This window comes from Melospiza melodia, chromosome 2, assembly GCF_035770615.1.
Source record: "Melospiza melodia melodia isolate bMelMel2 chromosome 2, bMelMel2.pri, whole genome shotgun sequence".
Classification (NCBI taxonomy): domain Eukaryota; kingdom Metazoa; phylum Chordata; class Aves; order Passeriformes; family Passerellidae; genus Melospiza; species Melospiza melodia.
Genome location: NC_086195.1, coordinates 71,431,540 through 71,455,116, shown reverse-complemented (window position 1 = coordinate 71,455,116; position 23,577 = coordinate 71,431,540). Strand labels below are relative to the sequence as shown.

General features: G+C 40.6%; 1 protein-coding gene across 3 annotated transcripts in view; it reads left to right on the top strand.

Annotated features, from left to right (window-relative positions):
* The first annotated feature begins 10,394 nt into the window (after positions 1–10,394).
* Positions 10,395–23,577, top strand: part of GRM5 (glutamate metabotropic receptor 5) — a 245,144-nt gene continuing 231,961 nt past the window's right edge. For 2 of the 3 annotated variants that reach the window (XM_063148827.1, XM_063148825.1), the window contains exons 1-2: positions 11,411–12,074; positions 19,606–20,482. In XM_063148827.1, the coding sequence (XP_063004897.1) occupies positions 19,804–20,482 (679 nt within the window). In that variant the 5' untranslated portion in view covers positions 11,411–12,074; positions 19,606–19,803. Of the gene's footprint in view, positions 10,525–11,410; positions 12,075–19,605; positions 20,483–23,577 lie in introns of those variants that run through there. The other variant, XM_063148826.1, reaches the window with a different exon arrangement.

Sequence of the window (23,577 nt, the reverse complement as noted above, 5' to 3'; positions counted from 1 at the left end):
TTGGTGTCCATGGGTATTGTTATCTGCACCTGCCACATCCAGGGGTGTGAGCATATGGGGAGGAGTTTCTTTCTCTGTAAATTGCTTTTAACACGAAGTGCTCCCTCTCCTCAGGCCTCCCAAATAACATGCATATGCACAGCCCTCCCTCAAAACAAACCAAACCAAGGCAAACCAAACCAAAAAACAGACAAAAAGCCCTACAAAAAGGGGAAGATTGACTTCTCAACCTCTCCCCTACAAAAATCAGAGGATGACATAGAATTGATGAGCAGGCAAGCTTTAAAATATTTGTAGCTAAATACTTCTCATCTTGTTGTTCTACTTAAGTCGAAATCCTGATTATTTTATCAGGTTCAGGAAAAGGTCACACAGAAAGATGATAATCTGCAGAGCTTTCAAATCATAGTAAACCCATAAAACTTAATTTACATGCACAGTTGTGATATTAAAACCCTGGAGGATTGCAGTTCACAGGACTGCAACAGAGCAAAGTTCTGTGTTTCAGAGGGCATGATTTTTGAAGACAATGTGGTTTTTTAAATTGCATTTTGATATTATATCTTGATATGAGCAAAGTTATAGAAAATGTAATGAATGTTTATCACAAAAACCCAGAGGGAGGTGTGATGAATACTGCTGTCATGTCAGTGGGTCTGATAGCTGGCCTAGGTGCTGAATTTTAACAGCAAGCCTTGAAAATGGGTAGGTGATTCTTGCCATCTTTCCAACAGTATTTTAAAAATATTTTCTTGGTCCAGAAGCCATCTTTGAATAACTCATTTCTGGCTACAGGAGTAATTTATTTCCAGTCAACACAAGCAACAAACTTGCTATATTTGGAAAGAATTTCTTGAATATGGCCACAAAGAAAATAAGGCACTCTCAGTATCTTCTTTAATGTAGCAAATCATTACCAAATTGTTTGTACTTTCTTCAGTTGTTTCACAGTCTTCCTCCACACTTAGATCCTTTTCTTTGTATTATTTCCTTTCCTTACTGAAGTTATTAAGGGTATTTCTGAAGAATTAACAAGTATCCTCTTGCTGCAAAATAGGTCAGTAGTGTCAATATCAAAGAGGCCGCAAATTCTTTGTGTGCAAAACTGAAGAAAAAAAAGAAATCTAGGCTGATATGTCTTGTGAAGTTGGTTCCCTCATTGCATCAGCAAAGCTTTTGCATCCTTGGTTTCAAAGACTTAAACTCCACGTAAGCAAAATTATGTTGTTTTATTTCTAAACAACAGCATCAGAAGAACAGAAGTATTATCAGTATTTATAAAAAGCTTAACAAAAAAAAAAAGTTCTTTGCTGCAGAAGTATTAGATTCAACTCAGAAGGGAATTGTCTAGTCAAGCATGATCCTAACAAACTTGACCATATCATGAAAGCTTTGTTTCTCTTTTTCATTAGAGTTAATAGACCTGTGCACAAAGCAGTGTTTTGGGGCCATTTTACATGTGAAATTTGACTCTGTGTGTGAGAGTTGTGGGTTGTTTCTTTTTTCTATACAGCACAATATTTTACCTCTGCTTAAAACAATACCTCTTTGCCTTCCTTCCAGTAACACATGCATAGATATCACTGCAGTTTTGGCATTACACACAACTACCATCCATCTTCTAGGTCAGGTCCTTGAGACACTTGAGAGGTTCAGATGTTTCTCTTTCTTAGATCTGACCTATTATTTCAGGTTGTTTTCATTCATGCTCTTTATTCAGTGGGTACTGGTTTGGAACCGGTCAAAAGCCTATTCACCTCTATAAGAATAAGTATTTTTCTCTCTTTGTGCAGGCTTTGCATATTACATGGCTTTATGAGACCCATCTTCATCACACCTCAGTTTCATATCAAGTAAACAGGGAATGGCAGATTTTTGTTTACTTCCCTTCCAAATTTTTAAAAATATTTTGTTTTAGCAAGACATGATCACCTTCAAAGAGGAGTGGGAGATGCAGGTAAGGCAAACATTTGGCCTACCCTAGAGCTGTACTAGAAACATGGAACAGTTGCTGTAGTTTTCTAATAAAGTGCAGCAGAGCTGTACCTGTGAGGGAAAAAAAAAAAAAAAGAAGAGACATTGATTTTTTCCTACCAAATCACAAGGAGGTTTTCATTGTTGCCTTACTTATTCTTTATTCTTTTTTACTTCTGCATTCAGTGATCATCCAAGTGCTCATACAATTCAGAGATACAATTCTAACAATTTTTTTCATTTATTTATTTTATTTTCCATCCTATTTAAACCTGAAATGATGTCTCAGAACTTCTTGGGGCCACAGTGAGATTTTTCACGTGGCTTCTTAAGATGAGAATTCATATTGGGAATCTCAGTGGGGCCGCACTGTGATAAGCATTTCTGTCAGCTCAATGCTGTGGGTGTAGCTGCATTAGAAATATGCACAATAAGGTAGGTTTGACGAATGAATAAGCTCAGAGTGTTCTTTAGCACACCATGTGTCTGAGCTGCTTTAATGCACAGACTGGTGTTTAAACACAGGAAAAGTGGAGAAGTGATCATTTAAACTTCATATTCAGCTAGTGGCCCATGCTGAGGAAAAAAGAGGTGGTTGTTTCAGTCACTCTCCAAAAAGAAGTTTATACCTGAGTCTCAACAATTTCCTAACTAAACAATCTTTTAAATGCTTGTTTTCCTTTTTAATGAAAACCATGTCATGTTCATCTGGCTTAAGAGTTCATAAGGCAGGTATCTGCTTCTCAGTTACTCTAGTTTTCATAAATTAGCCAATCTTGAGGAACTTTCACTGAGGACTTCTTAGGGATGACACTATGACACTAATTGTATCAGCCAGGCACCAGTTCCTATCCACTGATCATGAAGGAAGTATAGATGACCAGAGGCAGAATTCACATCACAGCATGTCTGATAAGGAAAGTTTTGTTATGTATCCACTCTGAATATCCAAGCTGCTCATGCTCACACATTACTGTAAATGATTTGGCTCCATCAGCAATCATAATATTGATCCAGTAGTCTACCATGGCACAACTCTTGATCTTGAAATAAAAATCCAGAAAAGATATTAGGAGAAGCCCTAAGTATAAATAGAATATGATCAGTCAACTGTGGGTTTGTCTCAATAAAGCACGTTTATATGTCTAGAGTCACATACCATTTGAAAACAAAGCTGCATTTCTCTTAGTTGTGTTTTCTTTTAGTGTGCACTGATAGTCAAAGGGAGAAAGTTTGACAGAGAAAAAATCTGGGGCTGTTGTGTAGATAAATTTAACTAAGGGAAAAACAGTGCAATATGTAAGAGAAGGGAAAGGCATTTGGTATTTAATTATAGGTCGAAATAATTTATATACTAATTTTCTTCATCAGCCTATTCCTTTGCTGGAATGCAAAAAAAAACCCGAAACAAAAACAAAACCATTTCAGAAATTCAAGAGCTTGCTCAGTGTCAATAAAAAATTGAGGTGCACCTGCTTCTTCAATGGGCCATAGAGAATTAATTAGTTTCACAGAAACTGTCAATTTGTGAACAGCAGCCACATTGCTGGGTCTCAACAAAGTAGTCATCTTCAAAATACAAAGACTTTTTTGTCAACTTGGTGTTACTATGGTAACTACAGTAATTGTTTACCTTGGAAAGCGATATTGGGGATTTATAATTTAAAGACATACCCCAAAAAACACCTCAGATTACTGCTTGCCTTATCCTTTTCCCCCCTCTTTTTGGTCCTGCAGGAAGGTGAGGGACTGAAATAATTTTGTGTCTATGTCCCCTGCCACTGTTACCAGTTCTACTTCTGAGCTGACATTTTGCACAGAAATAGCTACAAGCAAGGAGACAGAGCTGGCTCCAAGTCCCCTTCTGTGGCAGGTGAACTGCCAAGCAGGCATGTGCTGATCCAAGCCTGTGTCACTGCTAGGGCAAGGTTGTTCTGTGTTACGTATTTCCCAGTCTTCTGCCAACCTCCTTTGTTCATAGGGGAAACGGGATGCGTATCACTGTGTCAGCAGGAGGAATCAGCTGGCCAAGAATAGCTGGAAATATAAGTGTTTCAGCTAAAATACACCAGTAAGATGATTAGTGTGAAGCATTGCGGTGACATTTTGCCACTTTCTTCTGGAGGACAGAGTTTTTTTCAGGTGAAATTCACCATCTTTTTACTCAGTTTGGTTTATTTTCATGCAGGGTAGTCCGTCCTGAGGGTGGCTCTCCAATCAAAGGGCAGCTCTCCATAATGGTCAGTGATGAGCTGGGGTGCATGAAATTCCACCTGAGAATGAAAGAGCTCATGGGAGAGGCTGAAAGGCAGAACATGGATAGGTCATTTTCTAGTAGGTGTCTGTTTCCAACCAGGAACACCGAACAGATGAGGTCTTCTATAGACAGGGAGAAGCAGGCACACATTCATATGTGAGAACATATGGCAATCCAGTGAGTGGAAAAGGAAAACTTAATGCCATTTTTAAAAAAGGAAAAAATAAAGACCATGGGGACCACAGGTCAGTCAGTCAGTCTCACCTCTGTGCCCAGTAAAATCATAGAGCAGATCCTCCTGGAAACCATGCTAAGGTACATGGAAAATAAGGAGGAGATTGATGACAGCCAACATGGCTTCACTAAGGGCAAATGCTTGATAAATGCTTGTTGGGACCAGAGCTGTTTAACACCTCTGCATCCAGCTCTGAGGTGTCCAAGATAAACATGGGTGTGTTGGAGTGTGTCTGGAGGAGGGCCATGAATGGATCAGAGGGTTGAAACAAATCTCCTGTAAAGACAGTTTGAAAGAATTGAGGTTGTTTAGCCTGGAGAAGAGAAGGCTCCAGAGAGACCTCCTAGCAACTTTCAGTGACTAAAGAGAAGTGGCAAGTAAGGAGCGGGAGAGGGGGTTTTTAGAGGGGTATGCAGTGACAGGACAAGGGGGAATGCTTTTAAACTGACAGAGGGAAAATTTAGATATGTGAAAGAAATTCTTGGCTGTGAGAGTGGTGAGACACATGCACAGGTGCCCAGGGAAGCTGAGAATGCTCTGTCCCTGGAGGTGCTCTAGACCAGGCTAGATGGGCCTTAGTGCAGCCTGGTCTCATGGAAGGTGTCTGTGCCCATGGCAGGGAGGATGGAGTGAGATGATTTTTATTTTTAAGATCCCTCCCAACACCTACACCACATGTATGATTCTATGAATAAAAAGAACTTGTAAGAATATTTACCTCTGATATCATTCTTTCTCATGGGTGCAAGGTCTGGATCCTGGAATGAGTAGAGTCCTCAGATTAGAATCCATTTCAGAGCCAGGAACTTCTCTGCCTTGTATTCACATGAATCAATAGCACTGACACAAGTTGGATCCCGTTTTGTGCGGGTTTGGGGACTTCACAACACAATGGCCCCATTGCCATTGCCTCCCCAGTGTTCAGCTGAAGATGCCCAACTGGGGTTATCAGGCATGAGTTCAAAACATGAGTTCAAAACTGGTTGAGTTTCACTCATTCAATATTCTACTCTCACTGCAGAGAGAAGATAGTGTATCATACTGCAGCATAATTGGAGGTTTCATTCTGTCAGCCTTCATTAGAAGCATTCCCCCACTCAGATTGGAACTTGCTGAGTAGAAATAGGAGCAGCAGCATCAGATTTTGAATGATGTGAGAACACCAAACCACTTTTTTTCAGCACAGACAAAAACATCTTTGTAGGGTGTGGAGTTTCCTGAGAACCTTAGTGTTACGGAATTTTACTTTTTTATTTTTGTTTTGAAGTCATGTATTTCATTCAATATTAATAGGGAGGCCTGACTATACCCTAAGCTCTCCTTTTAATGTATGCATACTGATTGCATTTAATTAAGATCCTCACACACCAGGTTTTAGTCTCTTGATGACTGAGCTACAATTCTTTGGTGGAATATAGTGATTGGAATAGCATAGGATACACTAGGTAGACATAAAATGGACAGATACTACAAGAAAGTGAAAATAACAAAGCAAGCGAGAAGAAATTAGGTAAATCTAACACATTTTTATTGATTTTATAAAGTTAAAAATGCTTATAACATTTGAACCAACAGGAAACCTAACTTGAATAATAGGGATAATATCTTTAGTAATAAAGATGAATATAAACCAAATATTTGCAGTTGAAGTTACTGCCCCTGAATACTCCTACTAATGTGAACCAGAGTTGTAATTCTGCAAAAGTTCCACTTACCCCTTTTGGTTAAAGTAGTACAGCTACTTTAGACATGAAATTAATTCCCTAGAAAGTGCCAAGAAGGAGCTACAGGGAGGGCACATAGAACAATTTTCTAGGATAAATTCAATCATTTGGTTTTCATTTTTCACTCAGATGCCCTGAAAACTGGTTTTGTTCTCTTAAAATAATTTTTGTGGGTAAATCTGAGGACATCTGTGTGCTACAATCTCTTAGCAACACCTGATGCACTCTGTTACTCACATTAATCTCCATAGATAAATTCTTGTTCCCCTTTTACACTCTTCTTGCAGCATCCTTCTCAGAGCTCTGTATTCTGCCTTCCTCTCTCATGTCCTGTTTTCCAATGATGAGCATAAGAGTCAGGCCAAACAAGATCTTATAGGCATTTCTTATTTTAGATTCTAAATCTAAATCTAGAATCCTTACTCGGGACCAGAATGACAGTGAAGGAATTTCAGACCTAGGTTCAGTTTGGAGTTTCTGACTTTTCCCAGCTTTTAAGACCTGGGTTGCTTCCTTGCACAGAACTAGAACAGTCTTTAAGTATTTGGTATTTCACTGTCTCTTTTACACCTATGCACAACCAAGAGTGAAAAAATAGTCAGATTCCTTGAAAGAACATTGGTGCTTTCAAGCTATGGATATGCCTCTGAGGAATAGATTCACTTTGGAATCTCTGATGAGAAGTGGATGCATCTTAATGTCTCCTTCTTTGTCATCCTAAACAAAATGTTTAAGGTAGATCGCATGAACTGCACCCTGAAAAACAAAATATTCCTGTATTCACTCTGTAGTGGTTTAAGCCCAGCTGGAAATTAAGCACCACACAACTGGTCACTCAACCCCCCTCTTCCCTACCCCCAGTCTGGTGGAATGGGGAGGAGAGTCAAAATAATATTTGTAGATGGAGACAAGAACAGTTTAATAATCAAAAGTCAAGTAAAATATGGTAATTGTTGTAAATTATGATAATAATGATAACAATTTGGGAAAACTCAAGTGATGCACAATTCTGTTGCTCATCATCTGCTGACCAATGTCAAACCCCTCTTCCTGACCCCAGATTTGTTCCCCTTCTGGGTAACTCCCCCAGTTTACCTACTGGGCATGACAGTTGTATGGTTTGGAATATCCCTTTGGTCAGTTCATGTCACCTGTCCCAACTATGTTCTCTCCCAATTTCTTTTATGCAGTGGAAGAGCAAGAGACAAGAAAAAACTATCCTTGACTTAGGATAAACATGACTTAGCAAAACCTCAAAATATCTCATTCTGAATCCAAAACACAGCAATGCAACTGCCACTGAGAAGAACTTAACCCTATGGTAGCTGAAACTAGGAGAACTCTCAGGTGAATTTGAAATTTATACATAAATCTCTAAAGAAGAAGCATATAAAATCAGGCCCTAGCATTCCTCAAGGCTGGAAGAACAACACCAAGTAAGGATAAGGATACTAAAGTATTATTATACCCTAGCAGGCTAGATTTTCTTTTAATATGTGTTGCACATCATACTTTGCACCTTTTCTTGTTTCCTACATAACAGACTTACCATTTGTATACTTGCTAGGGAGGCAAGAGTAATTTTCTTGATTTTAAATATGTCATGAGCTATAAGCATGTTGGATTATTCCATATTATCCAAAAAGGAGCAAACACTGCCATGTATATATATATATATAAACATATAATATACATACAATATACATACAATACAAATATATATTATCCATTTTTTCCTTTTTTTTCTTTGTTTTAGAGATTACTTTGCAAGAAAGCAGACACTTGGCTTATTTGGTCAATACAACAGCACCTTCTTGTCCACAATTTGATTGTGCTGCCTGTGTCCCACAAGGTTTATTAATTCTGGAACTGAGAAGAATCCAAATTATTATTCCCTTAGCCTCCTTATTTTCTGTCTTAAAATGTTACTGTGGTTAGGATGCTCTTCAGAGACACTGATTATACCAGGCTTACTCATATTCTTTTTCCCCCTGCAATTTTCTGTATGTACAAGTTCCTCAGAGTGCAGAGATACAGCAAATGTACAGCCTTGCCAATGTGTTAGTATTTATAGGTGCTACTGCCACAAAAGTAATGAGTATTACCAATACTGGGCTTGTAAATTGTAGTCATTATGTCTCCTTATTCAGGTACCAGTTTATTTATCTTTTGTTGGTGATGTTGCAAACAGGAAGGGGAAGCTTTCTTTTTGTTAACTTTAAAAATAGTATCAAAATAGGAGAGAAAATTTGGTAGTAGGGGAAACTGAATCTACCATCAGTAGAGAAGACAGCAGCTAATTTTATGGGTTCTGTGAAATAGTTGAGAATGATAGAAAGGGAGGAGGGGAGAAAGGGGAGAAAGAGAGCAAAGGAGAAGGACCTTTTATATGTCTGTATTTATTGGGACCCCGTTTAAAGGGTCAACGAGAGGCATTAGGAATGCAAATGCCATGGCCACCCCCATCCATTCTGCTTGCCTCCTTTAATCTTTGATCCAGCTGCTCCAAACATCTGGCACAATGAACTCTGACTCTGGGCTGTGATTCACGGGGAGTCCTTGGGGATGTGTGTGTAGGAGCTGCTTTGCATCCCCTATGGCTGCTTCTGCCCAGATCTGTGTGTCCTGCTTGTGTGGGGATGTTCTCCATCTCCTGCCGGGGTCACCCTGCTCCCTGGCAGCCAGCTGGCTGTCTCTGCTGCCAGCGAGATGTGCCTGCTTTCCAACTCCCTCATCACACACACAGTCCCAGGGGAAGGCAGACAACTGCCGTGACAGCCCAGCAAAGCAATGGCACCTCCCCTCTGCCTCAATTCATCCCACATTGATTCCTTCCAGACCCCTGTGCACAGCAATACCACTTTGCTTTTGGTCTCACCATTACTTTCTACAGACACAAGCCTCCCCTCTTACTGTTTGTTTGTGCTTTTCCACCAATATATGTCCCTTCTTCTTCTCTGTCTCCAGGCTCCTGACCTTCTAGCCATTTCACAGCACATGGTTAATGAGAAAGAAGAGTCTGAGAGAAGTGTGAAGAATCAGAAAGATGAGTGTCTAAGAGAAGTATGGGTCTAGGGAGGAAGAGGAAAGATGCTCCTTGCTCACCAGGGCAGTGACAGAAATGGCAGCTACTGGGGTGTACCCTGTCATGTAATAACCCACCTTGATTCCTTTATGCACCTGCACAGAAGCTCTTGGAACAGTATAGAGGAAAAAAAAGAGTTAGAGTCACACACATTCACAGTGCCCTCTGCTTAAGACCTGGCCTTTTCCAGGGCTTCCGTGACTGAAGGAGCCAGGAGAGCTGGGTAAGGGTGTGAAGCAGGTGCCAGGTGATAGGCTGCCAGCCAGGCCCTGGCTGGGACTGAAGGATAATGTGAAGGAGAGGCCATATTCCACACCTGGTAAGGACATGTGGGATATCTATCCTTCAAAATCTGAGATGAAAGAAGCAGTCAAACTGGTAATCTGGTGGGAGAGAGACAGCAATAAAGGGAACACAGGGAATTAGGGGCACAGATGGAATCATAGTAAGACTTTTCCTCTGTACTCTAGCCACTTTATCAAAGTTAACTCAGGGGGGCAGGGGTGTGAGGAGGACATAGTGCAGGTTGGACATGGCAATGCAGTAGCACTGGGGGAGCCACATCATGTAGTGGCTGGGATTTGGGTCATTCAGAAGCTGCTTTAAAAAAAATAAAAAGAGATAACATTTTAAGCAGCAACTCAAAGAGGGGAGAACCAGCAGGGAGTGTCAAGCTGTGGAGCAGTGGCAGAGAAAGGCTGTTAATTCTTGAAAATGGATGCGCGAGCTAATCCTTCCCTGCAACTACAGACTGGTAAATGGTCAGCAGCCTTTCAAACGCCAGATCAGCTCTTACTTAAATGGCATTTTGCTTTATTATTTATTTATTAATCCATTTTACTTTATTTATTTGTTTATTTGCTAAGAACAGCTTTAAATAAAGCCATGATCTCTGCCTGGCACTGTGTTGTGATGTTTCCTTGGTGTTCCTTGTTGTTGCAGTAGGGCTGCAGGGATGTGTTGAGTTTGTCAGGGCTCAGGCTACCTCGGACCTTTCGCACCCACCCACGCCTGGCCACAACCCCACTCCCCGCGCCCGGAGCCGTCGTGCCCAGCCCGGCGGAGGAACGGAGCGGAGCGGTGCCGTGCGGGATGCCTGGGGATGAATGGAAGCAGGAGCCGGGTGTGCGGGGCTGAGCCGTGGAACGGGGGAGAGAGGGAGAGGAGAAGCTTGAGGGAAATGCAGGGACACCGGAGGAGAAGGTGAAGCTTCGGCTGGCTTCCGAAGGGAAGGGTTAACCGAGAAAAGGTAAACGCGCTCTGCGGGCAGCAGGTAGTCAGCAGGGAGAGTGTTGCTGTGGGATTTGCGGGAGGGCGGGGAAGCGGAAGGGCTCGGAGGGCACCGAGCTTGAGGGCAGAATGTAGGCAAATGAAAAGCCTGTCCGTAGGTCTGCAGATACGGTCCAGGGATGCTGGCTGAGGAAGCAGAGGGCTGGCAGGGAACCGCAGAGCCTCTGGGTCCAGAGAGCCCGGGATGCCCGAGGGCAGAGAGCCGGGCAGGAAGGGGTGGCTGCAGGTAGCACCTGCCGTGGGGAGGAGCGGGGCAGCCCGCGGGGACAGGAGCAGGGGACACATCCCGCCCGAGGGGCTGGCAGCTCGCTTTGCCCTTGGCGGGGGCACCTCTCCTCATCTCGCCGTGCCCAGCGTTGTCACCCTGCAGGCGAGGGAAGGGGCGAGGGCTGGAGAGGGCAACCTGTCCTTCCTTCCTTCCCTCCTTTTTGCTTGATATTCCCTTCTCTGCGTGTGCATTTTTGTGTAGAGGGCTGGTGGCTGCTCTTGCATCCCTTTCTCTCCCTTTGCCAGAGAGCAGCAGGCAGAGCCCAGGCTGGCATGCTGCTTGGTTTCCTGGAGGGATCTGTGCCACTTGGTGGCACTAAAAAGTTGCATTGAAGCTCGGTGCTCGCCCATACAAAAAGCCCCCTCGCCCCCCAGCCTGGTGCGGCAGCGGAGTGCCCGGGACCCCGGCACCGCGACCTGGACAGACAGCAAACTTCGGGGGGGCTGCTCGCAAAAGGTCGCCGGTACCGCAGGGGTAAACTCCCCCCTGCTCCCTGCCACTCCGTTTTAAACCGCTTTTTTTTTTTTTTTTTTTTTTTTTCCCTGCCTTTGGATGATGCTGCTCTGAACCGATTACTGCTTTCTTACTTGCCAGAGCCTAGTGCCGGAGAGAGGTGTCGCTTTGTAGGGGGACCTTACAACCTTCAGAGCATCTGGGGAGATTTCCTCACAGGGCAGAACGCAGGGCTAGCTCACTATAAACATAGAGAGACTGCAAATGTGAGGAAGGGCGGAGGTGTTTAAGCAGGTGGGTCAGGCTGCAGCAAGTATTTAGGAAGACCAAGGCTGTGGTGGTAGAGAGCAAAGACCCATCTGTTGTTCCATCGTTTGTTTGTTTATTCCTCCTCCTCATGCCTTCCCCCTCCCTTAAATCCAGGCACCGTTCACGCCTCTTGCAAATGAGATTTGGGCGATGCTGAGAGAACAGCGTGTTGCATGGCGTGTATGTGCATGCATTCGCGGGGGTAGGGTACTCGGTCCTCAGCAACTGCCTGTGATCAGAAGAAAATAGGATGTGCCCATAGCTGGAGGAGTGACAATGCTAGCCGAGTGGGGCTCACCTGCTGGTGATCTTTGCAGAGGCATTTGAGGATTATTCAGCTCCAGAAGGTCTGTGTGAGGAGTGCTATCTCTGCCGTGGCTGAAAATAGGAGGTGCCTACCCCTACCTGTCTTAATTATTGCCACCAAAAGGACTATTTTGCCACCACTGTGGGAAGAAGCGCTTGCTGCCACTGACAAGGTAATGCTGTGGGTTGGGAGAGGGTATTTATGTGCCCTGGATTGTGGACAGAAACCTTGTGGATGAAGGAGGGACTCTTCCCCCCCTGCTTCCCTTCTTGCTTTTGCTTGGTGCCCTGGTTGATGGAGGACTAGCACAACTCCTGGGGCACCAACAAGCCAGCTGGTGGGGTACCTCTCTAGGGGCTGCAGGGGCATCACGGGGTCAGGGAGCTGGAGGGCAGCTGGCACTGATCCCTCCCGAGGAGCATGATTTGTGTGGGGCTGCAGGGACTGGGGCTACTGTCATACCTGGGCTCGGTGATGTGTGATACTGTCCCTCTGCTCACAAGTAGGGATTTGTCTTGCTAAGAAGGTGTAATGGAAATGGGGATGTATTTGTTTTCCAGAGACAGCCAGGCTTAGCTCAGCCATAGACTTTTCTGTGTGACCTTGGGACAAATCACTTGGCTCTGCTCAGCGAGTCCCGTCTGTTACTTATTTAATAATCAAAGCTAATCCCCCCACGTGCAAAAATGATTCATTTTGGGTTGAAGGGGACAGTGATAGCACTAGCCGAGCATGCAGACAGAGACCTAAGCACCAGTGTGGATGCACACATGCATGTCTGTCTGTGTGCAGAGCCGCTTAGTTGTGGCAGCGCAGGTAGCTATGTTGGGAGTTATTCTCGTTCAGCAGTTTTCTCTAAGACCCAGACCTATGCATTTATTAGTAAAAAATGCGATCCTGCCTGCCAAATGTGACCACCGTGCCATTTTCTACCACCGGTTGATTTCTAGGTTGTTTTATTTTTGTCTCCCCCATCCCCAGACCTGCCTGGTGACCAACGCGGGCGGCGGGCGGTGCTCAGCACCAGGGACAGCGCCCGCTCCTCGCTGCCCGCTGCCTGCCGGCAGCCCCGTCCCGCACCCTGGGGCCCCCACAGCCCCACTCACATCCCATCTCTGCCCTGAGAAGCCATTCCCGGTGATGGGGAGGAGGTGACTGGGTGCAGGGAGAGCCAAGACGTTTCTTTCTCCTAGTCTTGACGACAAAGTAGGGGATCATCTCAAAAGTGGCAGAGAATCATCTTAAAAATACACAACTCTAAATCCCGAAAGGGAAAGATGTATAGAGGAGTTTACTGCCAGGCTCTTTAAATTCCCTATCACTCGTTTTTTTTGATTACCATATTCCTAAACATTTCTATCGCATGCTAATCTTTTGCGAATTCTCAAATACTTTGACTACATTTTAATATTTACGTAACACAATCACAGCATTAATCATTCTTTAAAATGTTCACAGAGTATTTTGGGGTCCCTATATGGCTTTTGTGTCATTTTATCTTCCTGCATAGTTATGACATTGCTGGCATAGTGGCATCCCACCATAACCACTCTTGTTGCAACTTGCTGGAAAATGTTTTCTGAAACTGCTATTGCCTTCTCTTGGTCACCACCTCCATCCCATGCAGTTTTATTGATTGTTAAAATGTCAAGGATTATAGATGAAAACACACCTGGTCTATTAGTTCCTGCACCACATGGTATAAGTGGGTTTTGGTAACAGCAGCAATACGTAGTACATTTGGCAAAATTACAGAGATCACTGCAAGTTTCCATGGGAAAGTAAAAACCTACATATTAAAGCCAAAATTGTTTCAGCAACCTGAAAGTGTGTGTAAACGCAACATGGGGAAGAATTTATAGGCATTCCTAAGGATCTTGTTGATAATTAAAGCATTCTCTGGTTATTAGCTATGAAGAAATGAGATCAACACTTCAGTCTGTCATTTCCAGTGGACGTTCTGACCAAATGGTGAAAATAAAATTCTCCTTTGTTGCTTACAATTTTCATATTTCTAAGTGGAATTATGGAAAACTGCTTTGTAGTCTCTCCTTTTGTATAAAGTCAGTTTTTTTTGTTTGGTTGGTTTTTTTGGGGTTTTTTTGTTTTTTTTTTTTTTGTTTTTTTCCCCAAAGATCTTGATCTAATGTCCACTGGAATTTGCAGAACTGATAATATAATGAAAAATGTTGGCTTGGTGTTGGGTTTTTTGTTTGTTTTGTTTTGTTTGTGCACAGAAAAAAAGAAACCACAGTAGGAATCTCAGAACAGGGTGCTCATATTTTAATATTTTCAAATAAATTTGAGTGCGTCAGGTTTTGTGTGACCAAAGTGCATTACCTCTGAGGAATGGGTAGGGGGGACCTCCTTCTGCAAAATGAGCCTCTCCAGAACATTGGGAGATAGATTCCCAGAATAGTTTGAATGCAATGCTTGGAGTTTGAAATGCCATAGCAAAACTCAGCAAAGCTTTGAGTCCTCGGTGTACTTTCTCCTAATATTGGTCCAAATCAAGATGAGCTGAGAGGTTGCTCTATTTATGTAACTGTTTCTAAGGCTATTCCATATTTTGCTACTGTAAGATCTTTACTGTGAGAGAAGTGACATGACTGACTCTGAACAAGAAATTCAGTTGCTGCTTGCTATGGTTTTGTCTTCTCTGATGACAAAACATAGGTTGATTCCTTGGGATATACTGATTTGATCCATATCAACATGTATTATCTAATTTGTGATGGATTTAAATTAATTGTGGTAGGTATAGTAAATGAACGCCTGGAAAACATTTGATCAGCAGGTACAATGGCTTAAAGTTATACAAACATAACATATAAGTAAATTTTGTCACTACAAGTGAATGGATTTTAAGGACGTTAGTTTTTGTGATTTTTCTGATCCTAAAAATCTTTTAAGGAGAACCTTAAACTTTAGATAAGTCTTTACAGACATTTGACCAACAATATTCTTCTTCTGAGAAGCACAGAACATATTCCTAAGTGCTTTCCTGGACTGGGCCATGAGTTCTATTACAACACTGTTTTTTTAACTCAGTAATCTGATGCTTTATTTTTATTATTTAAATCTGCCTGAAGATTCAGAAACAGTGAACAAGCCTGCTGTAAACTTACGAAAGTGTAACTAACAAGAAGCCCAAAGAGAAGCGTTGTTACTTCTCCCTTTTAAATTTTTTGCCCCCCCCCCCCCCCCATGATACAGATGAGAGTAAATAAAACAATTTCCCTGGGCCGGGGGGATGTTTTGCCCGTGCGGGGCCGTGGTGCCAAGATTGCAGAGCGCAGGTGCCTCGCTGCGGGCTCGCTAGTGGGCGCTGCTATAATAATGTAAGCCCCGGAGGAAAGGGGGTCACCCTGCAGCTTTGAGCACACTCACACCTGCCGGAGGAGAAGCCCTTAACAACAGCCAGATGCATCCCTTGTATAAAGTCTCAGCCACAAATATAGTAGAAAATCAGCTCTTTGTGAACCGCTGCTCGCAGTCTGTTTTTTTATCAAGTTGTTTAATAATGCCCTTAGATATTAGAGTGCATTTTGTTTCTTTTGGTCTCTACAGACTGCAAGTACTGATGGACATGCATTTGAGATTGGTATAATTTTGAAAGATTTATATATTTTTAATAACAAAAGATTAGTGTGATGTTTCATGGAATATTACAGATGCTCATTTTCTACTCGGTTAAACCTCAACATGAAGTAGCTGGAACTCTGCCCTAAGGGAACAGCTGAGAATTTCTTCTGACAGAGTCTGGCATGAAGTATGGATTGCCAGGGAGAACAGAGGTCACAGGAACATGTTGAGTGCTTCATCAGATCTGTGTCTTCAGTCATCTGGGTAGTATGTAAACTTTTGTCTGAGGCGAGACTGAACAAAGGACTGATAGGCAGTGTTATTTTTCTGTCCTACTTCTTCTGCAATTGCTCCAAGCCTCAGGTTAGTGGAGCAAAAGACTGAGACCAAAGTGTCCTCTGTTGTTAAAGCATGTGACTTCAGGATAAGTTTATAGTTAAATCCATAGCAGAAATAAGCAAGAAACATTGACACGCCAGTAATTAAGTACCTGATTCCATTTCACTTATGGTTCTGTCAATTTGGGATAAGTACATTGATGATGAAGAAATTGAACAGTGTGAAAAATAAATGTGATCATAAGTGCTGTGAATGTTGCCCATCAATGAAAACAAAACAGATAAATTGTTAAATGGGAAGCAATTCCCATTACTTTGTGCATGCACTCAGGAGTTCACTGTCTTTGAAACTGCTGGTATGTCTGTTCTCAACCTGAGGGCTATGGCATGTCAAATTCCCTTTAGGATTATCTCTAACAAATTAAACAAGAGTTATATTTAAGCTTATGAAATTTTACTTAATTTTGTTTTAGTACTCATCCTGGTTGTAATAATAAGCTGCCTGTAGTAAGAGAGAATTGTAATCAAAACATGAAGGGACTTGTATGTGATTCTTTTGGGAGAGAAGCACAGTGAAATTGTATATTTGAATAGTTCCCTTGGCCATCTTCTCTTCAGGAAGACTTTCTCCAGGAAATATTATTAGTGTGCTTAGTCTACCAGCTCTCTGCTCAACCATTTTGCCTGAAATAGGATTTGTTACCTGATTATTCTCAGGATATCTTCTCATGCATGGCCAGCTGTGCCCATCAGAAGGATGACAGGCAATAAACACAAATTGAAACACTGGAAATTCTGTTTAAATATATATAAAAATAATCTTTTTTTACTGTGACTGTGGTCAAACAGGTTGCCCAAAAATGTTTCTGTCTCTCCATACCCTCAGAGATATGGACATGAAGCTAAGAAATGTGTTTTAACTGAACTTACAGTAAGCAGAGGGAATGGACCACATAACTTCCTGAACTGGTTGAGGCTTTCCACTCAACCATTCTGTTCTTAAGTTTATGAGTGCAAGACCAGAGAACAAGATCTCTATTATGCAACACAAATACATTGAAATATTTGTCAATATAAATTCCAAGTTGTTTCATTACATTGTGAAAATATTGACTTCAGGTGCTTTGGATGTGAATCCTAAGCCCAATATATAAAACAGAAGGAGTGTTCTCAGTTAATTAGGGAAGTTTTAAGTCCCAAGTAAATTGACCTTAGCTTTAATCTAGTGAAGACAGTTCATTAACTGTGGAGCAGCCACAGCCTGCATCTGGCCCCCTCTTTCCCCTTGGATGCCATGGAGGGGAAAGGTTTTATTGTTCTCAGAAATAGTAATCCCCCAGTTATGACATATTCTAATATTGTGGAACCAGAAATATGAAGGAGCCCTTCAGCTTTGTCTCACTCTTTACCCTGTAATTTTGTACTGATAGACAAAGCAGAGAACTGTAAGCAGAGAAGAGCAAACAGCTGTTCTTTGGAGGGAAGATAAAAATGGCCTTCCTTCCCTCTCTTTCTCATATATCCTGTATGGAAATTTTTAATCCATAAACACAAGACCAAAAAAATTTGGTGAATATGAGTAGCAGCATTAAAATGGTACATTAGATTTTTTTGTACCACAAGCTCACCCCAAGCCCCTGAACTCTGTTTGCACATCTGCAGATTCAAAGGCAGATGGGTTATAAAAAGACATCTAATTGTATATCCAGTTACAGTCTGCAGCAGAGCTGGCACTTGTCTATATGTACTTGTGTTCTGGATACGTAGCCTTAATTTGAGAAGTTCAGAAAAATAACACATTCAATTAATTAAAGGTATAGGAGTTTAAGAGCTCTGATCTTGTACAAGGATATCCCCTGTAGTTCATCCTTTTGACTGTTTCAAATTATATGGTACCAACTTCAGAGTGATGGAATAAATAATTGCAAGACTTAAGCAATAGTGAAAGTCTGTAATTAGGGACTAATTAACCTGAACGGAATTGCTGTTATTCCTTAGTGGCAAAGGGTTGCAGTATTGATAAGCCAACTCTTCACAGAATAAAAAACCCAAACCTTCTTGAAGTGTTTTACAGTTGTCTGAAACTTATTTTATTATTGTCACTTTATATTTCTAAAATTAATATTACATGAACTTATTAATATTCCAATTAGCATTTAAATATTGTATTAATTGTTTCCTCTTTCTAAGAATTTGTGTTTTATTTGGGAATACTCACTAAAACTCACTCACTCCTCTGTGAAAATAATCTATAATTTATACATCTTGGTAAAATAATAGAGAAAGCATAGCATCAAGCAGAAGAATATTTTTATATTTTTGTGTCTCATCTTCAGAATCAGGAAGAGTTTCACTGTGTCACTATACTGAATGAACTAGCTGTGATGAGTAAATTAAAGATTAAAATCTTGTGAGATTTTCACCTGGAAGAAACAGAGGTAGATTTTCAATTGTGATGGTTTCTCTTACTTTAAAATATGTAGGCACTGTTAGAGTCATTAATGGATTAGAAGCGATTGGTGGTGTCTGAAATGTATGAAATTTGAAATTTTTTTTTTATTGCATCTAAATATTTATGTCAATAAAACTGGGACTGGGGTCTTCCCCAGAATTTTGCAGTTGTTTTGCTAAAAATTAAATTGGGCATATTGGTTCCCTATGTAGCTCAGCATCTTAGATATAAAAGTGCACTTACCTTTCTGTACTACCAATGTATTCACTGGCAGGTGAGATGGTATTTATGTGCTCAGGGATCAAGACCTGGCAAACAACTGTTTAAGCACTATATTTAAAACTGGAAACCTTCTGCTGTAAATCCACTGCCAGGTGCAGAGCATTCTCAAATATATTTTCTGGTTCCACAGGTTAACCACAGCCCAAGATGTGAAGTGTTTGCTGATTTATTTATTTATTTATCCTTCAGCAACAGTGAAGATGAGTGCAGATTGCATTTCAGTCTATAGGTAAATGTAGCTGATCGAATATTTTTTAGGATTAGTGCATCTGTACAGTGTTTGTGTTGACTTCTTGATACCAGTGGAGTCTGTAGGGTTATGTACAATATAAGGATTTTTCAAATTGCTTTTTGATGATTTTTGAAGTAAGGATGTAAAAAGGTGAAAATAATTTCATTGCTTTGCTGGTTTAGAATTATTGTTTCTTTGCTTAAAACAAATATCAATGTTAATAATAAAAACAGTTTTCTTAATCTTGCTTAAAAGCCAACTTATTTTGCGTTGTATTTTGAAAACTAAAAACAGATTTATACATTCTGCATTCCTTAGAATAACAGCTTTGTGTGTCAACAGCAATTTCCTAGTGCTGGAATGGATAATAGAGTGCAGTCCAGGGTACGTTAGTGTGACATATGTATTTAGAGATATAGAAAATGTCTGAAATTAAAGGGAGTTGTTTTCTAAGACATGTATTAGAAATAGCAGCACAACTTTCTTCTGTAGAACTAAATACTTGCCAGTCTTTTGTGCATTTGAAAACATTTCCCCAAAGAATTTTTAAATTGTCAAAAAGAAAGAAGTTTATTTAAACCGGCAGAAGTACAAGCCTAAGATTGTAAAACACTCAAGTGAGATAAAGTTTTCCAGCTTGAAAATGATGAAAGGAAGCATATGCAGTAGACAATGTATAACAGGCATTGATCACTGTAGAAATAGGTGCAATTTTAGAAAAGATTGCAAGACTTTGTATCTTAATATATATGATATATTTTGCTGATTTTATAAATAATTTTAAAGATCTTTCTTTGTTTATTAATTTTTGAAGGGTATGAGGATTATGACCTCATGTGCAGCTCTGCATAGCTGTCCACTTGGAGATTGTGGTGACTCCTTAGAGAACAGATGCCAACTCCTGGTTAACAATCAGTATAGTGCTCCTCTCCAGAAGATTTGATAACTGCTTTTCACCAGCTGTCCAACTTTTTTCCATCATGTTGTCTCTACCAGCCTAAAATTTCCTAAAATGGTCCTTTTGCTGTTCCTTGCAATCCTGCTATTGAAGGAAGATGTCTGCGGGAACTTTGGGCTTTTGGTTTCAGCACAGGCAAATGAGAGAAGAGTGGTTGCACACATGCCTGGTGATATTATCATTGGAGCTCTATTCTCTGTCCATCACCAACCAACTGTTGACAAAGTTCATGAGAGGAAATGTGGAGAGGTAAGAGAGCAGTATGGTATTCAGAGAGTGGAGGCAATGCTACATACCCTTGACAGAATTAATTTGGACCCCACACTGTTGCCAAATATAACACTAGGATGTGAAATAAGGGACTCCTGCTGGCATTCTGCTGTGGCTCTGGAGCAGAGCATTGAGTTTATAAGGGACTCTCTCATTTCTTCGGAAGAAGAGGAAGGGATGGTGCGATGTGTGGATGGATCATCATCGTCTTTCCGCTCCAAGAAACCCATTGTTGGTGTCATTGGGCCTGGCTCCAGCTCCGTTGCTATCCAGGTCCAGAACTTGCTGCAGCTTTTCAATATACCTCAGATTGCTTATTCTGCCACAAGCATGGACCTAAGTGACAAAACTCTGTTCAAGTATTTTATGAGAGTGGTGCCCTCTGATGCACAGCAAGCAAAGGCCATGGTGGACATTGTCAAACGCTATAACTGGACCTACGTTTCTGCTGTACACACTGAAGGTAAGAGATAGTTTTTACTACATAAAAATGCCTTTGAAATACTCTGATGTGGTCTAATTGATGGGTGATGATAGTTTGATGTTGTTGGATTTTTGCCAGTCAGCTCTCTACAGTATAGACTTTTACTTTACTTAATAATAACTTTATACTCTCTCTGGGTCTGAAATAGCATCATGTTGTTAACGGCTGAAACACACGGGATGGTGTGTGCTCTAGGGCCACTCATTGGTAAAAGCGCTTGATCTGAACTCTCCAAATTTAATTTAATTTAGATCACATTTATTTATTTTTCTTTATCTGCTAGTATGTAGAATACTAATTATGACTATTTTAGAATCAATGGATAGAGAGAAAGCAACTGGTCTTCTTAGTACAGATCAGAGCTAAATCATCATTTGAAACTGTAGCTGAGTCAGAATGTGTTCCTGCTTAATGTCTGAGCCAGAGTGGCACAGGTACTTAAAAACATGCAATTCTGACTAATATTTGCATGCAAGTTGTTCCAGCTCCTCAATATATACATATATTTTTTTATCCTTTTTACAGTACTCCATGGAGTATTGCACCACTTCTTCCTCTGTTTATGGGCATTGGTTTTGGGACAGAGCAAGGGAAGTTTCCTTGAACTCCCTCACACATTTATGAGCCATCAGGTGTCCAGAAAATCAGAATTGTCTGTTAAATTGCTTTCCTCTTTTTACTTATGTGAAATAGAGCTTAAGCCTTTTACCCAGCATTCAGAAGAGTATGTGATTAAAGGGAAATGCAATTGAAAAGTGCACTTGATTTCATTATTCCTTGTACTGATAGAATTGAGTTCATCTTGCTAGAAGTGACTAGAATTTGATACTGTCTTAAGAGCAAGTTTCATCTGGCCTTGCCTAATGACACCACCATTTAAGGAGTTTTATGGAATTAAGTTCTGTGATAAATTTTAAGAGTTCACCACATTGCCTCTGTTCAAATAGACAGATGCTGAATGGCAGGCTCAGAATATAAACTGAGAATGAAAAATGTTAAGAGATTGAGTAGTGGTGGTGACGTTGCTGAACAGTGGCAGATGCTGCTGGCTTTATTATAACCAATAGAGCGCAGATTGTCCTTCCCACACACTGAGTATGTTTCTCTGGCAGGCTTTATACTATTCAGAGCCCCTTCTGAGGAGATGCTGGTCCAATGGTATAATGTCGAGATGTCTTTCCTCCTACAGATATGCAGAGAACTTATTCTGCAGTTTAAAAAAAAAAAAAAAAGTTCAAATTTGCAGGTGGATTGTTGCAACCGTTTTCATCATGACAGTGAGAGCTGGAAAATTGCTGAACATTTTTTTGTATGGGGATGCATGAATACAGTAACAGTTTAATCTAAAACTTCAGTGTTCAAAACAGTGTATAAGTCACTCTACATGACATCGTGTAGTGAGGGTATTCTGTACCAGCTGATGCCTTTGGCATGGTTAGGTGTGCAGCCTATCCTTCACAAACATGTATGAATAACATCATGGTCAAAAATAATGCTACTAACAATAGCATAAGATGTTATATTCGGAATACTTTTGATGACTCATCTAGTTTTTATAATGAACAACTTTGACACCTCTCCTTATTGAGATGGGATGGTTTTATATTCAGTGTGGGAATAGTCATGCTTATATCTAAATCTGATTCTTCACAGTGAAAATATGTCCTTTTTCCACTTTCTGAGGACACTCTTTGGCGCAGATGGTAGCATATGGCGCGTTAATCTTACAGCAGAGGAACTTTGTATTCCACCCTGGAAAGAAGAGAATAGGGACACCAGGGCTGGAGTGGGACATAGATGCTGTGGGCAAGATGAGAAGACAGAAGACCTGAATGTGAAGAAGGAGAAAAACAAAATTATATATGTAGCACAACATATGCCTGCTTCTGCCATTATTAAAGCGGATATGCTAGGTGGAGCATTGTTAAAACCTGACACCTCATTCATAGCATATATACAGCAATATAATTTTGGACTTCAGTGAAAGAACATGAAACTTGGGTGAATCTTATGATCCTATCATCTAGTTGCACAATCTGATAAGGATGATGAATAGACTCTCCAGGTAAATGGAGATGAACAGACTCTCCAGGTAAAACATCAAAAGTTTTATTACAATAAAACCGATGGTATTTATGATAGAATAAAAAAAATACTAGCTGATCAAGATACTTCTTTGAAATGTGGCAATGTATGATCTTCAGGGCACTTTCTAAGGACTGTGGCACATGTTATCCCTTGTATTATTTTTAAACTACCTTTAAAAACCCCTACACATTAATGATAAAGAAAAGGAACTGAGTAAATAAGCAAAAGAGAGATTATTTATTTATTTATGTTGTAATTATTTTTCATTTTACTGTGGCATCTTGTAACTTATAATATTCTAAATATGCCACTCAACTCAGTGTCCTACATTCACAGGTATTATTTCAAACAGAAAAAAAAATTTTGAATCCTTCTCCTTAAGATTTTTACTGATATAGGATCCCAGAAGATACCATAGAAGGTAGTCCTGCTTTTCACGCATAGAAGGTAGTTCTGACCAGCTACATTCATTATCTTTAACTAATTTTCATTCATTAATTTGCTTATTAACCAGATTCTTCTGATCTTTATGATCATTCTGATCAGTATGATCTTTGGCTTCTGTGAATGATTTCCATGCAGAGGGTGGATCCTCTCCTCCAAAGCTGGAGGGAGAACAAGAAAGAGACATGAAAAACCTATTAGTTTCATTCCTTTGGTAGTCTCATCAGCAAATAAATTTATAGGTCTCTTTTGGGTCTATTGTAAGAAAAGCCTGGCATACATCAACAATTACATAATAAAAAGCTTTTTGTTTGAATCTTTCCTTATGAACTTACTAATTATCTTTGTCTGCAATGGATTAATGTTTTGGAAGGTTGATCTGAAATTGTGTTGTTAAATCCTCACTTAAGACTTACCGATTTAAAACACACAAAAAAAGTTAATTCTTGTAAACTTAACTCCTTTTACATTTAGCATTAAAATTTAAACTAGGTGATGTCTCCAAGTTTACGAGCAACCTAAAAGTAAATTTTTTTCCTAAA